We start from the raw sequence: 13,123 nt of genomic DNA, 5'->3' as shown, positions 1-13,123 counted from the left end.
TAGATATCCTAATGGCAAAGACCAAACTTGCCTCAAGGAACTCTATGCCCCTAATGAGCAGGAAGTAGTCTCATGATAAGGTCTCCCTTTTTTGGATCCCTGACTTTATTTAGGGATCTCTTTCCTTTCCTCTCTATCCTTTTTAATCTCTTATCTAGTGTTAGGGGTTGAAAGGGAAGAAGAAAAGAAGGGTAGAAGAAAGAAGAACCCACAAAATAGCAAAAGACAGCTGCAATGAATTCCAAGGGTACCCTGTCACTCTTCTCTAGCTATGAAGTGAGTTCCTTGGTCAGAAGCAATGTTCTATGGAATACCGTAGTGGTGGATAAGGTATTCTGTAAGTCCATGGATGGCATTGTTGGCAGAAGTATTATTATATGCTGGAAACAGAAATCCATAACCAGACTAAGTATCCATTCTAGAAGGACAAAGGGTTTTCCTCTCTGTGAAGGAAATGGTCCAATGTTCTCAACCTGCCACCAGATTTGCTGCCTGGTCACCCCAGGGAAAGGTGCCATATCTGAGGATCAGTGATAGTCTCTGTCGTTAGCAGATCAGCACTAAGCACTCAGCAGCAGCTGTAGCCAGGCCAGCCTTGGTGAGTGAAGTCCATGTGGTCTCACCCATACATAACCTCCATCTGTGCCACTATGGCACGCTGTTCATGGGCCCACTGGGCAATGACAGGGACAGCTGGACAAAGGCTGTCCACAGAACAGAACAGTTCATCCTATCTTCTTCATTACGGAACACCTCTGCTGGTCGGTCACCTTTTGATGTGCATGCTCATGGGACACAAGCATCTTCACATCCTTAGTCATTCAAAGAGATCAATTCACATACTTCCTCCCCAAATGTCTCTCCAATTTTCTAATTAAGTTCTTTCCAACTCCTTGACTATCCCATCAAACTACTGGCTACAACCAACGAATCATTCAACAATCTTATATCTGACCATTTCTCCTTCAAAGCAAAACCATAACCAAGTGTACTATTATCTCAAGTTCTACTCACAGAGAGGATTGTCTTTCACTGGTGCCTGGTGGAGTTACCCTAGGCGGTGCCTGCTTAACATACAGAACCAAGTAGGCTCTAGTCATCTCTTTCTCAGTCAACTACTCATAAGGGACATCCCATAAGTCTATAAGAAGAGTCTATAAGTCTACGAGTCTATGCTTGGACCTGCTGAAGAACTTCTCCTATTCCAGGCCTTATTCTAAGATAGTAGAGTTCCAAATCACTTGCTATATTAGCCACAGTAACACACCCAAGGGAGGAATGTGCTATCTTCAGAATCCAAATAGCTCTACTAAACATTGTGCTTCCTTCTTTGTGATAGAAGGAGCTAGGTACAATAATTATCCTTTATCTTAGAAGAATATCTCTGCATGACCCACACTACTGAGCTAAAAATTTCACGGAGGTAGAAGCCCTTAAGCCCTTAAATTACGGTTGTACTTATTTCCTATCCTTTGAATGTTACCAATGTGCATATGAGTCCAAAGTGGTGGCTACCTCCTGCTCACTTGGTCCAATCACCATAATGTCATCAATATAAATGACCAGCATGATATTTGTGGAGGAGACAGATGAACATGATCCCTTCTAACTAAATCACAATACAGGTCTGGAGAGTTAATATATTCTTGAGATAAAACTGTCAACGTATACTGCTGGCCTTGCCAACTAAAAGCAAACTGCTTCTGATAGTTCTTACAGATAGGTACCTGGAAAGGGGTATTTGCCAGGTCAACCACTGAAAACCATGTGCCAGGAGATGTTGTAATCTCTTTAAGTAAGGACACCACATTTGGTACAGCAGCTGCAATCAGAGTCACTACTTGATTTAAGTTTTCAACAGTCAACTGTCATTCACCATGATTTAGGATCTGTCTTCTGCATAAGCCAAATAGGAGAGTTAAGGGGAAATGCAGTGTGAACCACCACCTGTGTATCTTTCAAGTCTAATCTTATAATGAGGGCTTTGGTTTGATTTTCTGAAACTTTTCAGCTCTATGGCTACTAAAGAGAAAATCCTCTTCCAGGGCACACTTAAAAATCTTTAGGCTGATTAACACACCTGAAGCTAGTCAAGTGTTCCACTAAGTTCTATTCTTTTCCTCTGCTTCTGCATCTTGAGATACTAGAAGTTGGTTAATTTTATCCATAAACTTATTTTTTTGTCAATTGTCAATTTATGCAGAAATGCTAGAAGCAACCAGCCAGCATTATTATTTTCCTTATTCCACATATTGTCAAAATTTTTATATACAGAATCACTAAATTCCCTATTCCAAACAGCAAACCCTTAAATACTTCTACCCGTGGGCTCTGAGTGTTCTCCACACTTTCAGGGGAATTTTCAGTAAGTGTAGGCATTGGCAAATGTCCAAGCCTGCTCCAGATACTTGAATTCATCCTTAAAATTCTGTTTCTCTATAACCACAACCCTTTATTAGTCAAGAGTTTTCTAGAGGAAGAGAACTAGTAGAATGACTGAAAAAAAATGGGTTTCTTCGAGTGGCTTACAAGTTGTAGTCAAGCGTGTCTTACAACAGCTTGTCTTCCTAAGGTAAATCCAAGAATCCAGCAGTTACCCAATCCACAATGAGTTAGATGGTCTTCAGCATACACTGGAATTCCAAAGAAGTGTGCTCTGGCATCAGTAAACAAATAAACTTGCCATTGAGAAAGAGGGTAAGTAGGCAAAGAACCAAAGTGTCCTTCTTCCATGTATTTTAAAACTCTGGGGGCTCAGACTTAAGGTGAGTCTTCCAATCTCCAGTGATCTGGATTTTAACTAATTTAACTAAAAGTCTCCCACAGTTGTGCCTAGCTGCTTGGGGTTTTTTATCAATTACAGATTTAGTCAAGCTGACAACTAAGAATAGCCATTACAGATATCAATTTGTAAAGTATTTCCCTTTCCGAGTTTATATTTAACAAATTCATTTACTGGGAAAAAAAATGAATTGTGTACCCATGTTGCACATATTCTTGTAACAAATGTGATAGCTATATCAATAAAAACAAACGTGACTCTCTAACTTCACAGAGCCTGACTTTATGACACTGTTCTGTGGTTTAATATTTTGTGGCAAACCCACATTACGGTGACTCCTAGCTGAGCAAGTTCCTTGCTCTCTAGGTTCATGTCTCCTAATCAGGAAAAGTGAAAATAACCTCACGCAGCACAGAAAACTGTCAGTGGACAATGGCACAACAGTCACTGAGTGGTTTGAATAGGAATGGTCTCTACAGCCTCCCTCCCGTATTTAAATGCTTGGTCATTAGGGAGTGATGCTACTTGAGAGAGATTAGGAGGTGTGGTCCTGTTGGACAAAGTGTGGACTTTGGGGTTTCAAAAGCTCAAGCTAGGCTAAATATCTTTCTCTCTTCCTGCTGCCTTTGGATTCAAATGTAGAACTCTCAGCTACCATGTATGTGTGCATGGGACCACGTTCCTCACCAAATGGACTTCACCTCTGAAAGTATAAGCAAGCCTAATTAAATGTTTTCTTTTATAAGAGTTTCTGTGGTCATGGTGTCTCTTCACAGCAATAGAACATGACTAAAATAATCATAAATCATTTAGCCCAGTACTTTACATACAATAATCATTTAGTAACTGTAAGCTCTTTTAATGCATATTTTTAGAGTAGTCATAAGATTGTAAAGTTTTGTATGAAAGAACAAATGAATTCTCCATAGGTGACAAAGAAAGCTGAAGTCACTGGGCATTCTGTTATTGGCACAGAAGCAAGCCCTAACCCTAAAGCATGCTATGTCTTGTTAACTTTTTCTTTCTTCCAAAAGACTCTGAATAGAAGAACTGTGCCACATTTTTCCTAATATCCCTAAGCACAGTAGCAGGCAATAAAAAATTCACTAAGTATTTGTAAAATGAATACACCGGACAGTATGGTCAGTTTCAGGAAAGACATGAGCCATGCTAGAACTGACGACTGTACAATCCAAGCTGACAAGGAAGGAAATGTCTCATTCTTCTCAGCTGTTCATTACCTAGCCTACTATTATTTTTGTCCAGTTCAAAAGTGAAATGTGTGAGAAATCTGTTTTCTAAGCAAATTAAAGCAGGCAAGACTGTCTACAGAACTACCACTAGGGGGATCCACAAGGCTGATGTGGACTCCTCACAACCACTCCATACTGAAATTCTGAAACTGTCACTATAGCTTCCCAAACCTGAATTCCAAAACCATGGATAGAGGATGGTGATGCCCTGAAGGATGCTTATTTTCCAGATGTTCTGAGTCAGCGGAGGTAGAGATGTCAGCAACCCTAAAGCTACCATCCCCAGACCATCAAGGCTCCCACTACCACCATCCACAGTTCTAGAACCTGAAGCATCCCTCTATTACCAGGCACTTGGAAGAAAACAGCCCTTTCCAGAACTGTAAAGTTGAGTGAAGAAAGCACCACTTTACTCCCTGGTTTAGAACACAAGCTGTTTTAAGACGGCAATGAAAGCATCTCCACAAATTAGGTTTTTAAAAGAGATTTCAGTTTGTTAATAAACCGATTTTTAAAACTCCATTTTCATACATACCAAAACACCCAAATTAAAACCAAGTAGATCTTCTTATCTTAAAACACATTAGCCTTTTGTTTCACTGGGGCTTCCACTGGCAGCAGACACACACAATATAGACATACACGCAGGCAAAACACTCAAATGCATAAAATAATGTAATAAATCCAATTTTCATGTTACTGCATACCTCCTCTACAATATCTGCACGTTCAGTGTAGCAATTTTTCTCTTGTGTTACTACCTCCTACACAAATCACTTGTTTATGAACAAGACATGTTAAAAGAAAACAGAAAAAGTTACAAGAATCCAGTTACTTACCGTTACTCTGCAGTGTTAATCCGGAGAGATCTTATTTTTTTTTAAAGGGAAAGAAAATAAAACATAAATCATTACCATGAACATATCTTCCATTACATTTTAAGTTACAGAACATCAATTTAAGTCATAGATTACAAAATTTCATGAGTCAATTCAATGTAAAAGTAGGGTAAATGGCTAGATATAGATAGATAGATAGAAGATAGACAGATGCTTCCCATCCAATTTGCTACAATGATGTACAAAGTAAGCAAAGGATCAATTTTATATATTCCGTTTTAGAAGTGTAAAAAAAAAAAAAAAACCCCACAAATTTGTTCTGATTTAAGTATTTACATTTCATTGAAAATACCCGACTCTTGAGCCAGGCATGGTGGTGCGTGCCTCTAATGCCAGTTCTCAAGAACTGGAAGGAAGATCAAGAAACATCCTTGCCTACACAGCCAGTTCTTGGCCAGCTTGAGACATGACACCTAGCTTAAATAAAATTTTAATTCTGATTCTTTAACTTCATTTGAAGTCTTAAGTGGTCCTCAAATATAAGCTTTAACTTAGAAAAGATAAAATATTACTAGGGTCTTTTCCCTTTACACATCAATGAAGGTGCTGCAGTGACAGTCAACTTACCAATTCCAGGTGAAACAACCCGCTCATAGTGATATGGATTCACACAGACACTATCACATTTTAAGTCAAATGCATACTGACAATATTTAACATGCTTTAGTTCATTCTTGTGCAGATCAGGCCACCTCCAGAGACGGGCATAGATCACATGAGGAAACCCTTTCCGACCAGCCACCTAGAAAAAGACACAATCATTTATTAAACATGTCATGCGAGGGACTTACTCTACAGAGTGAGCATCACACAGCTTCGCTCCAGTTTCCTTCCTTTAAAAGTTTAGGCCTCTAAAAGCTGCTTTTTCTGAGGTCTAAGCTAACTGAAGGCTACAGGTCCAGAGGATCATCAGGAGGGACAACCACTGGAACGACAATGGCAGAACTTTAGGCCCCACTCCCCAGTCTCTGCTGAAGGAGAAGGTTATAATGTAGAGTTAATTACAATGATTTAAATTATGTCTTGGTAATTTAACCTGCAAGAAAAAAAGAAAGAAAGAGCAGGGTCTGAGAGCTTGGGACAGCTGACCACGTGGTTCCTGGAGGCTGGGTGTCCTGGAGAGGCTATGGAGGTTTACCTTGCCTATGTGTCTACCTGGAGCCTTTGTAATACCCTTCGTTATGGTAAATAAGGTTTCCTCAGTTAGGAGAGATGCTTGAGCATGTGAGTGGAACTGTGGGAACTCTTTACAGCAGACAAACAGAAGTACAAGTAAAACAAGCTGATGATTATGATTGGCATCTCTTAAGTAGACTGGGTCAGAACTGACCTGAATTAGAGGATGCTCAGGTATGTTACCTAAGGACCTGCTTATTTGCCAAGATAAAAGAAATCTTCACACCTTTTAAGGTCACAGAAGAGCTATGTCTTCAGCATACACTAAGAAAAACAGGTTTGAGCGTCCCACACATAATTCCACCCCCACAGCCCATTTCAGACTGCAACTATCCTTTCATAGATGAGAAATCCAAAGTTCAAAATAATTAGAGCATTAGCGTACACACCTGTAATCTCAACACTCAGGAGGCTGAGGTGGGAAAAAAACCTCAAGTTCTAGGTTAGGCTGAGTTACAAAGAATAAATAACCTATCCAGAATCACACATTAAAGCAAGAATTTGACCAGAGTTCAATTTTAAGGCCTGCACTCTGGTTTTTAAAATGCAAAAAGTATGAATTTGTCAAAAAATTATGTCTAAGACGTAGAAATAAAATTCTAAGATCTACCATCACATTTCCATACTTCTTCATGTATATACCTTTAAATGAAAAAAGTGACCACTACATGTTTCATACTCTGATAATCACAGGAGTCCAATACGTAAGTCTGTATATTTACAGTACCAGAAAGGCTGGCGGGTGGGAGCAGGAACCTTAAGATGAATGCCGGCGTGCTGTACAGGGAGTTAGCTCTCAATATAGGGCTTCTCACTTATTTTTCCATTTTTCTTCACTGCATGAGTTTTGAATAATAACATAAAAAAGATAACATCCATCTTTTGTCTATTCTTCCATATACTCTCTTCACGCACACTGGCAAAAGATGCACAGCATGTTAAGAGTCAGAGGCATGAAGCCTGAGAGCTGGCCCAGCACTGAGAATGCCCGATGCTCTATTATGACAAGCAGTTTGGTGGCAGCATCTGGGAATGCTTTCTTATTGCCTCTTTCAGTGTACACACATGTGCGCATATAACACACATAAGTGATAAAAATAAATCTCTAAATATATGAAATAGATATATGGAGATGGAGCTCACATTAAATTGGTAGTAACTTAAGAGGAAATTTAAAAATATCTATTATTCTACCAGCACAGAAGACACACAAAACTCTAAGACTAACCTGAAGTCGTCCATCCAGTGTTCTCTGTATGGTGACACATTTGCTAGGATGAGCTCCATTTGTAGTTATAGCTGTTATTAAAGAATCCAATTCATCTTTTTTCTCTTTCAGCTTCTTTACCAAACTCTCAATTGCTCTTTTGGCAAATGTCTCACTTTCCCCACCTTGTCTATGGCACATCAAACTGTGGACAATGCTCAGACAGGCATCGTTACTTGTTGGTGTGTTTGTTATAGACATATTGTCCATTTGTTCAAGTTTTTTCTTTTAAATCAAAAATTTTCCAATTTCAGGAGTAATTCTGATCCTTTGAAGGCAGTGAAAACCAATAGCCAATGCTGCAAGAAAAACTGTCACGACATCTGGTGAGCAGGATAATCTAAGAAAGAAAAAGAGAGATGAGAACACATTTCACAAGGTAGATACAATTATTTTGGGAAGAAAAACTGTTCCATTTTATTCAAAAGACTCAATGCCTATAGTAAATGTTTAAAGTTTGAAATAGCTTAATTATAAAATATAGCTAGTTTTGATACTCCAAAATCATTAAAAATTCAGGTCTTTTCATTATTGCAAAGGTATACTAAAGTCTTACCAAATGTGCCATTACTCCAAATTTTTCCTTAGTTATTTCTGTACCCTATTTTCTATGCCACTGCTACAATTCTGACCCTTCTTAGAATTCACACTAATCATTGGTATTTAACATTCACTTCCTGTAAAGTAGTGGTTGGTTCTCAACCAACCCTTTACTGCAACCCTTTGGCACAGTTCTTCATGTTGTAATGACCCCCAACCATAAAATTATTTCGTTGCTACTTCATAACTATAATTCAGCTACTGTTATGAATCATAATGTAAATATCTGATATGCATAGTATCCAATATGCAACCACAGTGAAAGGGCCATTCAATTTTCAAAAGGATCACGACCTACAGGCTGAAACTACTGCTCTAAAGTTATTTTTAAAATGCTTCTCAACTCATTATACCCCCACATAAAGAAGCAAAATTTCACGTCTGTCAATAGTTATCACTTACTCATATGTATAAATATAAATACGAAATATGAAACAAGGTCTTACTCTGTAGCCCACACTGGCCTGGACCCACCACAATACCCCTTCATCAGTCTCCTAAGTGCTAACTAAGATAAACCCAGCTAATAAACAGTCAGTGAAGAGACACTTTCCAGAAAAAGATTATTTGCACAAGGGTGGGCAGAATCAGAGATCAGGATTAGGATTCCAGTTATACTAAACTGTTAGACAAAGAGTTACTTAACCCCGAGGCTGAAAATAAAAGGAGAACTCAGGGGAGAAAAAACAATATGAAGTATACTGTACATGGTACTCAGTATAAAGCACTCACTGTCTGAATCCTAAGATATTTGCTTCTAAAGGATGTTATTCAAAACACATTCATTTATATCTTCTCCTAATAAAGTATATCATAGGAAACATAAGAAGACAATGACAGAGGTTAGCCACTCGCAGTTCAAAGGCATAGGGAAGGGTGTGTAAAAGGACAGTCATGTGCAGTGTCCAAAGTCTTACTTTTAAGTAATGATTTATTTATGGAGAAAGGGAGGAAGGGAGAAGTACAGGAAATCACTGTATAGTCAAAAAAAAAAAAGGTAAACAAAAAAGAGAAAGCATAGTACTAGGCATAGTAGTGCATACCTGCAATCCCACCTCCTTGGTTGACTAAGACAGGAAGACCATAGATTCAATGCCAGACTGTACAACTCAGTTAGAGTTACCTACCTGTCACACCCCCCCTATACACACACACACACACACACACACTCCCTCTTCCTCTTCCTCTCTCTCTCTTTTCCTAAGGTCAGGATATGGCTGAGTTATAAAATGCCTGCTCAGCATGCTAAAAACCCAAGATTCAATCTTCAGACTGAAAGAACAGAAAAAAACTCCATTCTAACATGAGTACTACTAGTCTGATACCTCTCACTGCCAGACTCACTAGGTTAATTTCTATATCACAAACACCTGTTGTGGTGGTTTGAATAAATATGCCCCCTGTAGGCTCAAGTATGTGACTGCTTTATCACTATTTGAAAAGATTAGAAGGATTAGGAGATGTAGTCTTGATGGAGGCAGTGTGTCACTGCAGGTATGCTCTCAAGTTTCCAAAGCCCTCCCCATAACCTGTCTGCAGAACAGGATGCAGGTCTCCAACGCTGAGTGCTGCCATGCTCCCACTATGATGATAATGGACTAAACCTCGGAAACTGTAAGCAAACCCCCAACTAACCTTGGTCTTGGTGTCTCTTCTGTCTCACTGTTCAATAAATGAACAGTATAACTAAAACACCTGTGGACCGAAAACTGGAACTGTCATCCTCTAGGACAGTAAGTCCCACATATTGTCCAACAAACACATTGCTGTGTTTCACACACTTAACTCATAGTATTTCTTTGGCCTAAAACATTCATTCACCCCCATTTTAACCACTCAACAATTAAGGCCTAGCTTCCTTTCAAAATATTTTAACTGCCCCCTTGCTCTCAATCCCTGAGATTTTCTTCCCCAAATGTTTATTTTTTTCTTATTGTATTATATTTATCTTATTGTTTTACCTCAAATTTAAGATACATCTTTCTTATCCTTTATTATATTTTACATGTCATATTACAGTAACTTCACCATATCTGTCTCTCAGTTCTAAGAGTTAAAAAAAAATAACACTACAAATTTAGAGGGTCAAGAAAACAGTTTCACCTTTCAAATTCCCAACACCATGTAGTTCCTGACTTTGGTGGTTTGAATAAAAATAGTCCCACATGCTCCTATGTTTGAATACTTGGTCCCAAGTTGTAAAGACCAGGAGGCATGACCTTGCTGAAAGAGGTGTGTCACTGGGGCAGGGGAGGTAGAGGAGGGGGTTTCTCATCATTGTCTTCCTACCCCACAACCTCTGCTCTCACACTCCTCACCATGATAGCCAAGAACTGACCCTCTGAAACTGAAGATGGCCCCAATTACACATTTTCTTTTCTATGTTGCCTTGGTTGTGGCGCTTTGTTGCAGCAGTTTAAAAAAAAAAAAAAAAGGACACTGACATATACCAAGCAAGTGTCTATAGACTGACTATACCCTTTTTATTCTGTGGTACTGTCTTTGCGTACTTAAGTTTGCAAAGAAGCTCATTTGTATTCCATAGTTATTATAAATTCCTACCAATGTACAATTTAAGTATATGCATCTAACCATTTTTCCACAGTGTCAATATTAAAGGTTATTCTTTATTAAACTTGGGCTGTCTGGGAGCTGGCAGTATTGCAAAGGCTGTATCAATTTTAAGTTTCTTTAAACACAAAAATAACTTAGTTTTCATAAAAACAGTTTTCTCCTATCTTAGATTTTATTGTATTCCTTGGATAAGGATCTTAAATAGAATTTAGAAGTTTCTTACAAGAAAACAGTATCAGCAGAGATATATAAATGTATTCCTACATTGTATAACTTTAGACTATAGAAATGTAATGGATGTGGGCAAATACTGACATGTAAAGTCTGTAAGTTTCTTACTGAAAGCTGTAAGTTTCAACTAAAGTTCTAACAACATAAATGACCTCTTTAAATCTCTGTGTGGTCCGGTCTATGAAATGGGCACAGTATCTATCTGTCCTGCCCACCCTACAGACTACCTGAGTAATAAAATGCAACAGTATATACAAAGCCATGTAGGAGCCACAACTGACTAAAACAACAAACCCACACTTGCAAACACTCTAGAGCTACAGATTAGTAGGCATGTATCAAGAAAGCATTTTCTCAGACCAACATCCCATTTCTGTAACAACCTAGAGCACCTCCTTTGTTGTCTTGAAATTAAAATGCAATCTATTCAAGAAATTTAACTGTTTTAATAAAGAAGGAAAAGACTGACAATGTAAGGCCTGTATTTTGATGTAAGGTATACCAAATCAGAAATGTGACTAAAGAAGCTAAGGCCCAGAGTGTAGCTCAGCAGAATATGTATCTAGCGTTGGTCAAACTCTTTTTTAAAAAAGGAGTTAAGATACTTGTACTTTATATGGCCTCATAAACATGAGAGTTACATATTCGGACTTTTTAAGACAAACATTATATTGGGACATGTTGGTGACATTGATTTTCTCAAATGGTGAATAGATAAAGCTCAAAAAAGAGCTTCAAATAAGGAAAAAAAAATTGGACTATACACTAAGTTTATTTTTCTCCTATGTGAGTTTGTAGGACATTTTCAAGTCTTGTGAGATGCCAAGATAATTCTTCACTGTGTCTTCCAGAATGCTATCACTTAGACCCCACCAACAAAGCCCTTTCACAAAAATGTCTACAACACTACTTAAAGAGCAATGCTTATTCAGTAAGAACTGACTCTGGCTGGGTGTAGTGGTGCACATCAGCAGTCCACCGGGGCCACAGTTTCTTAACTGTAATTTATGATCCCATCTAGAGGTCCTGAAATTAAACATAGAGCTCTCTCTCTCTCTCTCTCTCTCTCTCTCTCTCTCTCTCTCTCTCTCTCTCTCTCTCACACACACACACACACACACACACACACACACGCACACGCGCACACACACACACACACACACACACCAATAGTAAGAGGTTTTTGAACGCACAAAAAGTAAGTACTAAAGCCAAGGCATTTCTTTCTGCCAGTGCTTCCTCACACTCAATGTGTGACTTTGCTGCAGCCAGACTCAAGACTACTCCTTACTTACTGCAGTTCCCAGATCTTACTAAAACAGAATTGTTTAACTGCAGAGGACAAAAGACAGCATTTTCCTGCCAGCATTCTTCGACATGTATCAAGTTAGAGTAATTTTGGATTATACTGTATTAGAATGTTTGGTCTTAAACACTGTCATTTGAGTGACTGAGTTTCATTTTCTTTTACTTGCTTAATGAATTTGGGTTTAGGATTGAAACTAGAGTACCAACAACTGTGAAATGGCTCTAAACATCCTTCTTCCACCTTGTCCTGTGTGTGTATGAAGTAGTATTGTCAGCACTGATGTTCATAAAATCAAAATATTGACCAATTCCAAAAATACTGAAAATATTTTCTATCTGGCAGCTTCAAATGTTTAGCAAAGACATATTCTTTTTGTAAAAAATCAACAAGCATATTCATCCTATTAATACACAAACTTACTTTGATCTTCAATAAATTGTAAAACTTTATGTACAGCAAAAAAAACAAATAAATTATGCTTTACCGGGAAAGGTTAGACTTGTATACCTATTTTTATTTGCTATACATCCAAGTGAAATAAAACTGTTTTGAGTACAAAGGTTTAAAAAGCTGGGCAACAAAGCAAGATTTCAATTCATAAAATAATATTTTTTCTTGGGGAGGGGGGCAGTTGGTGGGGGGCTTCAGGACAGGGTTTCTCTATGTAGCCTTGGCTGTCCTGGAACTCACTCTGTATATCAGGCTGGCCTCAATTTGCCTGCCTCTGCCTCCCAAGTGCCTGGAATCTAGGGTTTGAAGGTAATGGTGAAACAGGTACCTATGAAGTATGCAGTATTGGATTCAATCCCTAGTCATGCGCGTGTGTACAACACATCTAGAAAACACAACCATATTACCAAATACATAAGAACTAAAGTGGTATGGAAGCAAACAGGACAACATAAAACGTTCCCATCTTGATATAATGCATTAATCAAGGTAGAAAGGGCTATGCTACAGTTATAACCAAGTCCCCAGATACCCACTGTTTACAGATGTATTTTGCTTAAGCTCTTCATTCATCACAGATCC

General features: G+C 38.4%; 1 protein-coding gene across 1 annotated transcript in view; it reads right to left on the bottom strand.

Moving 5' to 3' along the window:
- The window catches only part of Smad4 (SMAD family member 4), a 51,283-nt gene that overhangs the window by 27,897 nt on the left and 10,263 nt on the right, over positions 1–13,123 (bottom strand). The window contains exons 2-4 of the mRNA XM_052201448.1: positions 7,339–7,717; positions 5,502–5,676; positions 4,875–4,904 (exon numbers count right to left, since the gene is read on the bottom strand). Of these exons, the coding sequence (XP_052057408.1) occupies positions 4,875–4,904; positions 5,502–5,676; positions 7,339–7,587 (454 nt within the window). The 5' untranslated portion in view covers positions 7,588–7,717. The remainder of the gene's footprint in view (positions 1–4,874; positions 4,905–5,501; positions 5,677–7,338; positions 7,718–13,123) is intronic.

Source organism: Apodemus sylvaticus, chromosome 13 (assembly GCF_947179515.1).
Source record: "Apodemus sylvaticus chromosome 13, mApoSyl1.1, whole genome shotgun sequence".
NCBI classification, from domain to species: Eukaryota; Metazoa; Chordata; class Mammalia; order Rodentia; family Muridae; genus Apodemus; species Apodemus sylvaticus.
Note: the sequence above shows the minus strand (reverse complement) of the source record. Positions and strands in the feature narration are given on the sequence as shown.